Below are 12,864 nucleotides of genomic sequence, written 5' to 3'. Positions count from 1 at the left end.
AAGAAATCGACCAGGTTTAAGAGGCAGGATCTGCCCTTAACAAAGCCAAACTGGGTAGGATCCAGTGTCTGTAGGTCCCCAATATCTTTATTTATGAGGTCCATGATGATCCTTTCCATAGCTTTGCAGACCAAGCTAGTCAGGCTTATGGGGCGATAGTTTCCAGGATCCGCTGAGGCACCACCTTTGTGGAGAGGGACCACTGTTGCTGTACACCACTCTTTGGGTACATATCCTGTAGTAAGGCTAAGATTGAACAGTAGTTTTATGTTTGGGTTTAGCTCTTCTTGGAGTTCATGTAGGATGCAGCCCAGGACACCATCTGGTCCCATTGATGCTGTGTTTTTTGCTTTGGAGAGGGCGGCTCTTACCTGAGCATCTGAGATGTCAGGGGGGCAGCACTCTGTTGGGATTAGATATTTGTCCTTTTGGTGGGGAGAGGGGGGAGAAGTTTGCACTGAACCTGTCAGCTAGGATGTTGGCAATGTCTGTGGGCTCGGTGTATTTTTTGTCATTTTGGACTAATTCTGAGCATATCTGGAAATTCCCACCCAGGTTCCTAACATAACTAAAGAAAGCCTTGTGATTATCCTTAGTGTCCTGTGCAATTTTTCTCTCGAAGCTGGCCTTAGACGATTTTATGAGTGCCCGTAGTTTTTTGCTAATACTGATCAGAGATGCCTTCCCTTTTTGGGATTTTGCTCTATCATGTAGTAGCTTCCTCCTTCTATTGTATAGTTTGTTTATGGCTGGGGTCCACCAGACAAGACGTCTGCCTTTGGAGGATTGGGTCTTGGTTTTATTTGGGATTGCATGATCCATGCATTCCTGAAGGTGTTCATAGAATGTGTTTATAAAGGATTCTCTGGTCTGGGCTGTATTTTCCACAGGCCCGGGCTCTTTGAAGGATTTCGCCTCGGTTTTGAGGTGTGTGAAATTTGCTTTAGAGAAGTTTTTCACTGTGGTTTTCTGGGCAGGGGGTGGGGTCGGGATGTGAATATCCAGTGAGATTAGTTTATGGTCTGATCTTACCAGTGAGGGATACACTTCTGGTCTGGAGCATAGTGTCCCCATGTTGGTGATGATCAGGTCCAGTATGTTTTCCCCTCTTGTGGGAGTGGTAACAAGTTGTTCCATAGCATTTGAGTTTATAAATTCTAGGAACCTTTGGGCTAGGGTGTTGGAGTTAGAGTAATGCTCCCAGTCTATGTTTGGGTAGTTGAAGTCGCCCAATATAATGGTGTTTGGAGAGACCTTCATATTTTCCAGTATTCTCAGGAAGGCCAAGTGGGGTTCCTGTGTTTGGGAGGGTGGTCTGTAGCAGGCTATAAACTGGAAGGCAGTTTTACCCACAGTTAGTTGCACATGGATAGTCTCTGATGCTTCGTGCTGTGCCACCAACCTGGAGGTGTGGGTATCTTTGACAAATATTGATACTCCCCCTCCTTTTGTGGTTCGGTCCAAGTTTTGGGGCCGAAAAGCATGGTATGAGGTATAACCTGGTAGTGCTGGGGTGCTCTCGGGAGCCTTGAACCAGGTTTCTGTTACTGCACAGATATCGATGTTCTCTATGCTAAGGAGAGTTTCGAGTGCGTGCATCTTGAGGTTTAGACTTCTGGCATTGAGTAGCATTACTCTTAGTTTCTTATCCCTTGTGATACCTATGGAGGTGGGTTTGTCTTTTGAGCCTTGCCTAAAAAAGGCACTACGGGGGTAGCAATAGCCTTTGCCAATATCCGAAAGCCCAGGGGTGACAGGTGCAAGCCATCCCTAGCGAAGCATCGTGGCTTGTCGAGCATGTCATCCCAGGCTGACAGGCATTGGATCCCCTTTGAATGACACCAACACTTAAGCCAATTGTTGAAATTGATCATCTTGTCTTCATATTGTGGCAACATTCTTGGTGAGGGTAAGATGCTACTCAAGGTCAGGGTCATACCGGCCTGGGCTACATGCTCAGAGAGCTCCTCTATGTCTCTTTTCATGTAGCCCAGGGAGGTACGTCTCAGGTCATTCACACCAGCATGGACAATGACTGAGTCATATTTGTACTTGCCTTGGAGTGACCTGAGTGCTTGTGTTATGTGGCGGATCCTAGCGCCCGACAGGCAGCTCACCGTGACCTTCTCCTTGTTCAGCCTGGTGAGCGGGACGTCAGTGTGCCTGACGATAGAGTCACCTATTACAAGTGTATCAGGTGTGTCGTTTAGCCTTAAGGGCTGTGACTGTTCGGCACACTGGCTTTGTGAGCTATGTGTTGCACGTGTTTTGTTTTGGGATAGCGGTTGCTTGGGTGTCTGCTTTGAGGTCTCTGCTGCTTAGGCAGATTTTTATTTAGAGCCTCCGAGTATGTTTTTGTGTGTTTATGTGTTTGGTTTGTTGTCATGGTAGGTCTATGTGAGACTGGAATTGTAGTGAGTGTGGTTTCCTTCTCCTCCTGACTGGTTACGCCAGTACTGAGTTGAGAGAGCTTAGCCTCCAGTTTGGCTATATGGTTGCATCTCTCACATGTGTTGGAATTTGTTGGGAGGAGGAGAAGGTTGTCTGTGTACATGAGGCAGTTGTAACATTGCCTCAAGATTCCCAGATTCACCAGCTGGACCGGAGAGGAGATTGACAACTGACCTTTGGACATGCTAGAATAGTATTGGGAATTCCTTTATAATTGAAAAAAGGGCCAGTGGGGAACAAGGTACTCAAGGGGAGTTTGTGAGGGTGTAGTGCTTTTAATTTTTTAGAGCTGACTTATATAATTGCTTTAGTGAGCAAGTGCCAGGTAACTTAAATGCAATGTGTTACAGGTAACTTAAATGCAAAACGACAAACAGTAACTTTCTTTCAAGTGAAACAAGGAAATAAGTACAGTAAGCAATGCAGATATCACTAGGGATCCACAAAAGTGCTAAAAGGCCACGTTTTAGGTGGAATTAGCGTTTCAGGGAAATAAACAAACAACAAGCATACAAATAAAGCTAGATTCAGCAGGCCTGGATCTAGTCTATGCTACAGCAAACAAGGTGTACCAATTTCAGTAAGAAACAGTTAGAATATGCAGGCACTATAAGCCTCTAACCAGAAATTCCCTGCTCAGAAGGGCAGAGTCCAGCCTCTCCTCCCACAAGAGTGCAGACCGCAATGCTTCTTAACGTAAAATAACTGGCCTGAAGCCCAAGTGCTTAAACCAGAACTAATACACTTTTAGAATAACAGACACTGAGCTCTCAATCAGCAGTTCCCAACTTAGAAGGATGTAAGCTACCTGTCCTGCCACCACAGTGCAGGCCACAAACCTTCCTAATGTAAAACAACTGGTCTGAAGCCCAAGTGCTTAACCAAAAGACTTAGAAATGATAGCTACACTTTAATCAAGTTACTACCAGCAGTAATAAATACAACTGAATACTTTAAAGAATGCCTGGATTAGTGCTCAAGTTATACAAACAAAGCTAGATTCAGCAGGCCTGGATCTAGTCTATGCTACAGCAAATGAGGTGTACCAATTTCAGTAAGAAGCAGTTCAAATATATAGGCACTATAAGCTTTAACTAGAAATTCCCAGCTCAGAAGGACAGAGTCCAGCCTCTCCTCCCACAAGAGTGCAGAACACGAACCCTCTTAATGTAAAATAACTGGCCTCAAGCCCAAGTGCTTAAACCAGAATTAATACACTTTTAGAATAACAGACACTGAGCCCTCAATCAGCAGTTCCCAACTTAGAAGGATGTAAGCTACCTGTTCTGCCACTACAGTGCAGACCACAAACCTTCCTAATGTAAAACTGGTCTGAAGCCCAGGTGCTTAAACTAAAAGGCTTACAATGAGTTACACCAAGCAGTAATAAATACAATTGAGTACTTTTAAGATGACGCAAAAGCAAAATAATGTAGGGAAAAAACACAAATACAGTAAAAGCAGATAATTTTTTTTTTTTTTGGAAAGAGAGAAAGGAGTAGCAGAAACTAAGCTGATTGGCCTTCTCAAATGCTCTCCCTGTACTGGGTAGAATGAGGTAATGACACTAGACTGGGAGGAGGGTCCCAGATCAAATTTACACTAGGGGCGGGCAACTGCAAAGCCACCAACTATAAAAACACTATACCAAAAGGGAGGGAGCGTGGGAAACAAATAGCAGAAATGTTACTCCCAGCTGAAAAGCAGCAGTGAGCCTTTAAATGAAAGTTTTAAACAGCTAAAGGAGCCACTAGAAAAAAAGAGTTTAACTGTAACAAGTTATCATAAACAAACAACCCAACAGATGCTTAATAAGAGTGGACAATTTCCAGTTAATACCTCACACACAGTGAAACTAGCTAGAAAAAATACACAGTACACAAAGTGCTATAAACAACAAAGAAATAAAGAACAAAATAAACAAAAAACAGGATACTTAATATTATATATTGTAGCTCCGAGTTTGCTGAGTGTCCTTCCTTCGATCAGCTCACTTGAGTCACTTCTTATATTTATTGACAAAGTGCTCTAAATTTTGGTCTTATGGACTCAGTAAAGTGAGTCTTCTGGGTGACTAGGTGATTTAGGGGCACATATATATATATGTATGTATGTATATCTGTGTGTGTGTTTGTGTATCTATATCTGTATATATACATATGTATATATGTGGGTATATATATATATATATATATATATATATATATATATATATATATATATATATACATAGAGAGAGCGAGAGAGCTATATATATATATATATATATATATATATATATATATATATATATATATATATAGATAGATATATAGATAGATATACATATACAGAAAGGAGGTTATTTATATATATATAGATACAAGATACTGATACATAAACACACTTCTGGCAAAATACAGTCTAGAATGGTTTGAAATGAAGAAGCTTTGAGACAAAGTGCATCAACACTAAAAACTTTAATGATTGAGACTACTGCAAGGTTAAGATCACATGGCACACATAACCAGCAAACATACATCCAATACTACAAAAGTCATTCAAGTCAGTACTGAATATGTATACTGTCAATGCTTTTCATGTGAGAGTGCAGGTCTGGAAGGAAAAGTTTAAGGTACACAAAAAGGTGAGATAGAACCTAAAGCTAAGGTAATGGCTTAAAACATGTCAGCTTAACTTATTTATTTATTTATTTCACATTTGTTAACAGGGTTAGTCCAACTGAGTTTGCAAACAAACCCATTTTCAGTGTTGACCCCAGGGGAAAAGCCCCAGCGAATATAAGTAAAGATAAAGTGACAATGTACAAATATTAATTAACAATCACAACAGAAAAAATTGTAAATAGCAAAAGGTTAACAGCTGTTTGCATTGCATTGATAGTAAGCAACTCATTTTCAGTGGAAACCCAAGGGGAAAGAGCTTCAGTGCAAAACATTATTTCAAAACAAAAAGTTAATAAAAAATACACATTTGGAAGTGAAAGTAGTAGCAACAAATGAGGGAATTAACATAAGACTGCTTAAGCTTGAAATATCTGATATGAACAATCTATGTGAGATAGCAGATGAGGATAGAAGAGTAATGGGGTGCAGAGGTAAAGGTGACCCTAGCAGAAAAGAAATGTAGACCTAAATGTATTGCACAATTTTGTTAGTAATGTTGTGTGTAGTTCTCAGACAACACTACTAAGGCTGCAGAAAACAGGTAAACTGTTAAATGAAGGGTGGAATGAATAAATCAATACATACCTTCTAGTATCCTACAAATATGATGTAATGGACAGAGGTGGTTCATATGATGGAGAAAAATGTTGTTACAGAGGAAGATATTTTATTTTCCATTCTGAATATTTTATATGCATAGTGTGTGTCCTTTTTTATTTTACAATCTTACTTGAAAAAGATTTAGCATTCCATTGTGCTATGCTAGTGAGTACTTAAACTAAACATCACCAGTAAGATGACATATCATTTGCTTCAGACAAAGTAGTAATTCATTATTTTAATTTTTCATTTCAGAACAAAGCTACTGGAATGATATCCCCTGCTCACTTTCCAGATCATTCATCTGCGAATACTGACCTGCTGTGGAGCTTTTCAGAAATTTTTCAATATGTCATTTTAATCCCAGACTCATAATAGAATGGAATTATTCTGGATGATGGAATTTAAATGCCTTTCTTAATTTCTATTTTTGTTTTTATATAGCTGAATAGATAGATATAGATATAGATATAGATATAGATATAGATATAGATTTTTGTGTGGGAGCAAGCCCCCCCTTCACAGCCTTACTTTTATTACCATTCATAAGTGCAACAACCCTGGAGAAGGTAAATAATCTCAGGGAAGATGTGTTTTCCTTCTTCCCTAAAGTTATGCAGCTTAGGAATGGTAATATTTAAGTAATGAGGGCTGCAGGAGGACTTGCCATCCCTCGTGAAAAATCCCATATATATTTTCATATCCTTGTAATGACCATGCATTAAAAATGCCAATTAAATGTGCTCATTTTGGTACTGTATTATTAGGAAGTAGGAGTATTATGTATAATTATTTTTTTTCTTCTGAAACTGTACAATCCAGCCACAAGTCTGTGGTACACTTAATACAGTCAGCCTTACATTGGTATTTACATCCAGGGCTTTATGCTTGCTGAAATATGGCACTGCATGCTTCTTTCTGTTTGCTTTAGAACTACTAATTACAATGAAATAAAATATTGTATGAACATCATATACAAACTGTGTCACTTATTACCTTCAGTGTCTGAAATAAACCAGGCTGAAGAAAGGCAAATCTATCTAGAGAGTCTAGTAGGTCAAATTTTGCTCTCATAAAACAAACGTGGATCAAAATAAATGCAATCTTCTTGTGAAAACAAATCACCATGCCACAAAATATCTCTATTTAAAGAGTGAGAGAATCTATTAGCATCTTCTGTTGCCTCTTTCCCTTCTAATGTAGTTTTGGTCATTCATTGCATAACTAGTCTCTGCATTATTGAGAGGATATGTAACAGCAAGACAGCAATGTTGCAGTGTTTTTAATCATTTTTTTAAACCTCCCTTTACATGACACACCTGGAAGTAAGACAGCACTGGAAATCAGCACTATAAAAAACAGATATGATACATCTACAAAAAAGAAAAATCACTCCACTGGCATAAAAACAGTTGGACATGAAGAGGAACACAACAAACAGAGGAGAAAAAAGCCATTTGGCTTTAGTGAAACCAATGAAATGGATGTCTCTGAGTGACATAATATAAGTGAGAACCACTGCCTCAACAAACCGACAGAGGACAGCAGACACTTGAGGTCATTTAAGGACTGGAATTTAGAAAGAATTGCTACGATTGAGAAGTCTTAACACAAGCAGCTTCCCACTCATAGTACAGCTTTCTGATTCATAGATACCCCACCACTAAGATTCTCCACTAGTGGTAGCGTCAGCATAGAGGCAGTCAACTGGCCATGGTGCAAGTGACTATAAGCTCATAGGATCATAGGAGGTTACTAAGCTATTGGCCCTGAGGCGCTTATAAGCCTAGCCAAGAGTTTAGCTCATGTTTAGACAAGTCAGCACCAAGAGTCCTTGTCCAGCAGGACACAGGTGGAATCCCAGGGGTGTATTTTCTGTTTCTCATCCAGTAATCCAGGCTGCGCTTAAAAAGGGATAATGAGGTACTCTGTTTGACGTGGAGAGGGAGTCTATTCCACAGATGGGGGAGTCTTTGGGATGCAAATCTGTCCCCCCATCAAGCCCTATTGATATCATAGACCAGGTTAAGGTCGCGCGTATGGGTTGCTCAAGTGGCGCTTGACTTGCGGATGTGCAGCAGTCCCATCAAAGTGGGGTCTGAGATTGCTTTGTATGCTAGACAGATGTCACCTCTGAGGAGTCTGTATGAAACTGAGTAAAGGGACAGGGCTTTTAGCCTATCTCTGTAGGGTAGGTGTTTGAGGCCCTGGATTCTCCTGGTGAGGAACCTCTGTGGTCTCTCCAGCTGCTGCATGTGCTTTGCAAGGCACATGATGAAGGGGGCATTGTACTCAATAATTGGCCTTATAAGGGAAGAATACAGGGATCTTATGACCTCTTTGTTCCTGGATGAGATAGCCTTACTTATGAGGTGGGCCATGTAGAAAGCTTTGCGTAAAACTGAAGCAACATGGTGGTCAAAAGTCAGGTTGCTATCAACCTGGGTGCCCAAATCCCTCACTACTGACTATGTACTTAGGACATTGTTATTAATGTAATATATGGGGACATCACTCTCCCCAAAGGGGATGATTATGCATTTTTTGGCATTCAGCTTGAGGCCATGTTTCTGGCACCAGTCATTTGTTTGGGTGAGATTCTTTTGGAGGACGTCCACATCACTTGGGGAACTGATGTCTGCGTCCAGCTTGCAGTCATCTGCAAACTTGGGCAGCCATAGCACTGGTTTTGGCCTGCACCTCAGAGAAGTATATCCTGAATAACAGAGGCCCCAAGACCGATCCCTGGGGTACGCCAATCGTTACAAGTCTACTGCTTGAGGTGGCTTCCCCTATTTTGATTAGGTAGGTTTTATCAGTGAGCCAGTTTGCTACCCATCTGATAACATATGGATTGATGCCTATTTGAGTGAGTTTATCTACTATTCCTGAGTGAGGAATAGTATTGAAGGCTTTGGCCAGGTCAAGGTAGGCTGTGTGCATCATCTCCCCCTCTTCCATGGCTTTGGTGACTGTCTCAAAGAAGTTGAACAGATTTTACAGACATGACCTCCCCTTGACAAAACCAAACTGTGTGGGGTCGAGTGTTTAGAGGTTGCCAATGTCTCTGTTACTGAGATCCATGATAATCTGTTACATGGCCTTGCAGATCAGGCTAGTTAGACTGATGTGTCTATAATTTCCTGGATTGGTGGACGTTCCACCTTTGTGTAAAGGGATGACAGTGGCTGTCCTCCACTCAGCTGGGACAAAGCTGGTACTCAGGCTTTGGTTGAATAGGGTGCCTAATGGTGCTGCAAGTTCATGCCTGAGTTCATGTAGGATGCAGCCTGGGATGTTATCAGGTCCCATGGAGGCTGTATTTTTTGCCTTTGAGAGGGCAGTGATGACTTGTTCCCTATAAGATAAGGGGTGGGGGACAGGTACTGAAGATGTCCTGATTTACTGATGGGGGGACAGAGTGGAGAAGTTTTCACTGAATCTGTCAGCCAGTAGATTGGCTATATCTACAGCATTTGTGCATTCCTTGACCACCAGTTCTGAACAGATCTGGGTGTTTCCTTTGAGATTGTCGACATATGTGAAGAAGGCCTCATGATTGTCTCTAGTAGATGTGGCCAATTTGGACCCAAAGTTGACTTTAGAAGATTTCACTAATGCTAATATTTGCTTGCTCAGGCTAAGGAGAGATTGCTTCCAATTGGGCACCTGCTCCTTCTTGGTCCTGAACAGTAATTTTTTCCTTTTGTTATATAGTTTATTTATTGTAGATGTCCAGCAGGCAGGTTTACTCTTCCTTGTGGAGGATGAGTTTGTCCTGTCATGTATTCCTGATTCCATGCATCTATATAAATGCTCATATAGTACTTTGATATAGATTTAGACATTGGTGCCAGTTCCTGCAGTCTGGGAGGGGGCTGTGAAGCTGTTTATACCATTCCTCAGGAGGTTATAATCAGCTTTGGAGAAGTTTTTTTGCTTGACCCTAGCTAGAGGGGAGTCAGGGAAGATGGTGACTTCAAAAGTGACTGCTTTATGGTCGGATCTTACCAGGGAGGATGATACTATAGGGGTGCTGCAATGATTACTCATGTTGGTTAATACCAAGTCCAAGATATTATCACCTCTCGTGAGGGTATCAACTAGCTGTTCCAAGGCATTTGCATTGATAAAATAGAGGAATCTCTGGGCATTTGTATTCATGCATGAGTAGTTTTTCCAGTCTATGGTTGGGTAATTAAAGTCACCCAGGATCAAGGTAAAGGGTTGAAGCTTGATAGATTTGAAGAGGTACAGCTAGGTGGACTGGGCATCTTGGGTCAAATTTGGGGGTCTGTAGCTAGCTATAATTTGAATAGGGGTCTTGTCAATGGTTAACCGCACCTGGAGTGTCTCCTGTGCATCATACTGTTTGACCAGCCTGGAGGTGTGTGTCTTTAATATATATTGAAACTCCACCTCCTTTGGCTTTGCTGCCCACATTTTGGGGTCAGAATATATGATAGGATGAGTAACCAGGTAAGGCTGGAGTGCTCTCTGCAGCTTAAAACCAGGTTTCTGTGATTGCGCAAATGTCAGAATCATCCATGGTTAAGAATGCTTGCAATGAGTGCAGTTTTCATGTTTAGACTCCTAGCGTTTAGCAGCATGACCTTTAGTTTGCATTTTGTTTTAGATTTTTATGTTGGTAGTATCAACCTCATGACCTTTCCTAAAAAAGGCATTATGGGGAGGCAAGGGCCTTTGCCAGAAGCCTGACGCCCAAGTGAGACAGATGCAGGCCATCTCTAGAAAATCATCATGGTCTGTCAATCATATCTTCCAAGGCTGTCAGGCACTGGATCCCCCTGGAGTGACACCAGAAACTAAGCCAATTGTTAAAGCCAATCATTTTCTGTTTGTATTGAGGCATCATTCTGGGTGATGGTAGACTGCTGCTTAAGGCTAGGGACATACCTGCCTGGGACACACATTCAGTGAGCTCAATCATGTCTCTCTTCATATAGTCCAGGGATGTATGTCTCAAGTTGTTCACACCAACATGGACTATGACAAAGTCATAACAGTACCTGTTGTTGAGAGACTTGAGTGTGTGTGTGATATGGCAGATTCTGACACCTGACAAACAACTAGCAGTGACTTTTTCCTTATCCAGCCTGGTGAGAGGCACATCTGTGTGTCTCACAATGCAGTCTCCTATGACTAGTATATTGGTTTATGGTTAGGCTTTAGTGGTTGGGCCAATCCATGGGAGTGGCTAATGCTAATCACCTATACCAGAAATGCCTGTATCTCCTGATTTACTCTGTCAAAAAGTTTAGAGAATTATTTAGCACAGTAAATTACTACAGATGGAGGAAAAATTTATCACCACCAAAAGATGATGATCACCTATTGAAGTTGCTGTGCAGGTTAAGTTCAGCAAAGTTCAGAAGAGACGCATAGGTGGGTGGTGTATTAGCATGTGTCAAAATGTAGAAGATAGTAGTTATCCACAAAAGCTGACAGGTCAAAAAAGTGTCATAAGGATGATATAGTGGGCAATTGAAAATAAGAAAATAATTATGCATTGTTACTACTATGCAAGAAGCCCAGAATTTCCAGATAGAAGATATTTGAAATGATTAGGAGAGAAATTAGAGGAAAGAAAAAACTGCTTGCACAAAAAACTGTCAAAAGCTTCAAATCCAAATTGGTGTTCATTACTACAGCAGATTCATGAAAAACATTACATAGACAAAGAACCTTTGGGTCACTTGGAAAAAGAAGTGACAGAGGAAGGGTGAAAATATAAAGAACAAACCTTATAGATTTTTAAAAGATATAAAAAGGAAACATGGACATGGGAAAGAAAGAGAGAGAAAGAGATCTGATATGGTACAATATTTCTGCAAGGGAGAAAGCCAACCTAATCAATACAAAAAAGCAGCACCAAAGATATTTGAAGAGAAATTGCGACAAAAGCACAAAGTTATAGAAAATTTCACAGTACAAAAAATAAGATCACAAAGGGACTATGCAGAACAGAAGAATAGTAAAGTAGCAGTTGAACAAATAGAAGCTGAAGTTATGGAATACGTGCAAAGTGAAGGATATGGTGTAGAAAGTCTAACATAGGTTATGTTACAGCATGATGGGACAATGAGTCCCCAGAGTAAGGAGAAACAGTTGATGTGGGAGACATTGAAGAAGAAATATGGACATGGGAAAGAAAAAGAGATTTAATATTGTGCAATATGTATGCGTAGAAGAAAGCAAAACTAATCAATACAGAAAAAGCACCACCAAAGACATTTAAAGAGAAATACAGGCAAAGGAATCCCAGATTTGGAAAATTTCACGATACAAAAAATAAGAAATCAAAGGAGGAAAGTAGAAAAGATGATTAGTAATGGACAAGATAAAGAAACAAAAACTGAAGTGATGGATTACCTGCAAAGAGAAGGATTCGGTGTAGAAAATTCAACTCTGGTAATATCACAGCATGATGAAGTCACCAAATTAAGGAGAAACAGGTGGAACTAGAAGCAGCTGATCACTTGTCACATGAAGATACTCTGGAGCCTTCAGTAGTAACCAGTAAAAAAGTTAATTTGGAGTTGCACAGGAAGGGTAGGAACAGGAAACAGTGTCAACTTTTCAATGTTGTGGATTGATAGGCCAGAGAGTTCCCATTTGCAAGAGCAATGAATGAAGCACAGTGCAACTGAAAAGAGTATGTCGCAGGAAGATGATCTGAAACTTTCTGCACAATGTCCACAGGAAACAGAGAAATAACGTGCCTCCGTTTAGAAGAAAATGATATAAGGGAAGGATTGCTTGATGTAATAGAGATGGATAGATATATTAAGATTGATGAAAGAAATAAATTACAGAAAGTCAGTAAGACCCAAAATGTTAAAAGTCTGTTAAAACAGATGAACACAGTAATCAAAACTGTTAACAGAAATTCATTTGACATAACTGAAGTAAATAGGATATATTACTGTTTAGCTAAATTAATAGCCGATAGTCTTACCACAAACATGCAGAGCAATAAGAGAAAGGAAGGGAAGAAATAAAAAAATCATGTATCAAATAGAGAAAACTATAAAGCAACTAAGACAAATGGTGTCATTGTTAAGAGTATAAAGAGGGAATAAATCAACAAAAATACTAAGAATGCTAGATGTGATAAAAGCAATGC

The 12,864-nt window shown here is 40.3% G+C and overlaps 1 protein-coding gene across 1 annotated transcript in view; it reads left to right on the top strand.

Annotated features, from left to right (window-relative positions):
• LOC122805800 (lectin-like) overlaps window positions 1-6,689 on the top strand; it is a 133,694-nt gene extending 127,005 nt beyond the window's left edge. Inside the window, exon 6 of the mRNA XM_044076063.1 lies at window positions 5,973-6,689. Coding sequence (XP_043931998.1) covers window positions 5,973-6,034 — 62 coding nt within the window. The 3' untranslated portion in view covers window positions 6,035-6,689. The remainder of the gene's footprint in view (window positions 1-5,972) is intronic.
• The last annotated feature ends 6,175 nt before the right edge of the window (window positions 6,690-12,864 follow it).

The sequence above is a fragment of the Protopterus annectens genome, chromosome 7.part0 (genome assembly GCF_019279795.1).
Source record: "Protopterus annectens isolate FY-2018-M chromosome 7.part0, PAN1.0, whole genome shotgun sequence".
In the NCBI taxonomy this organism is placed as follows: domain Eukaryota; kingdom Metazoa; phylum Chordata; order Ceratodontiformes; family Protopteridae; genus Protopterus; species Protopterus annectens.
This window is presented reverse-complemented; position numbering and strand designations above follow the sequence as displayed.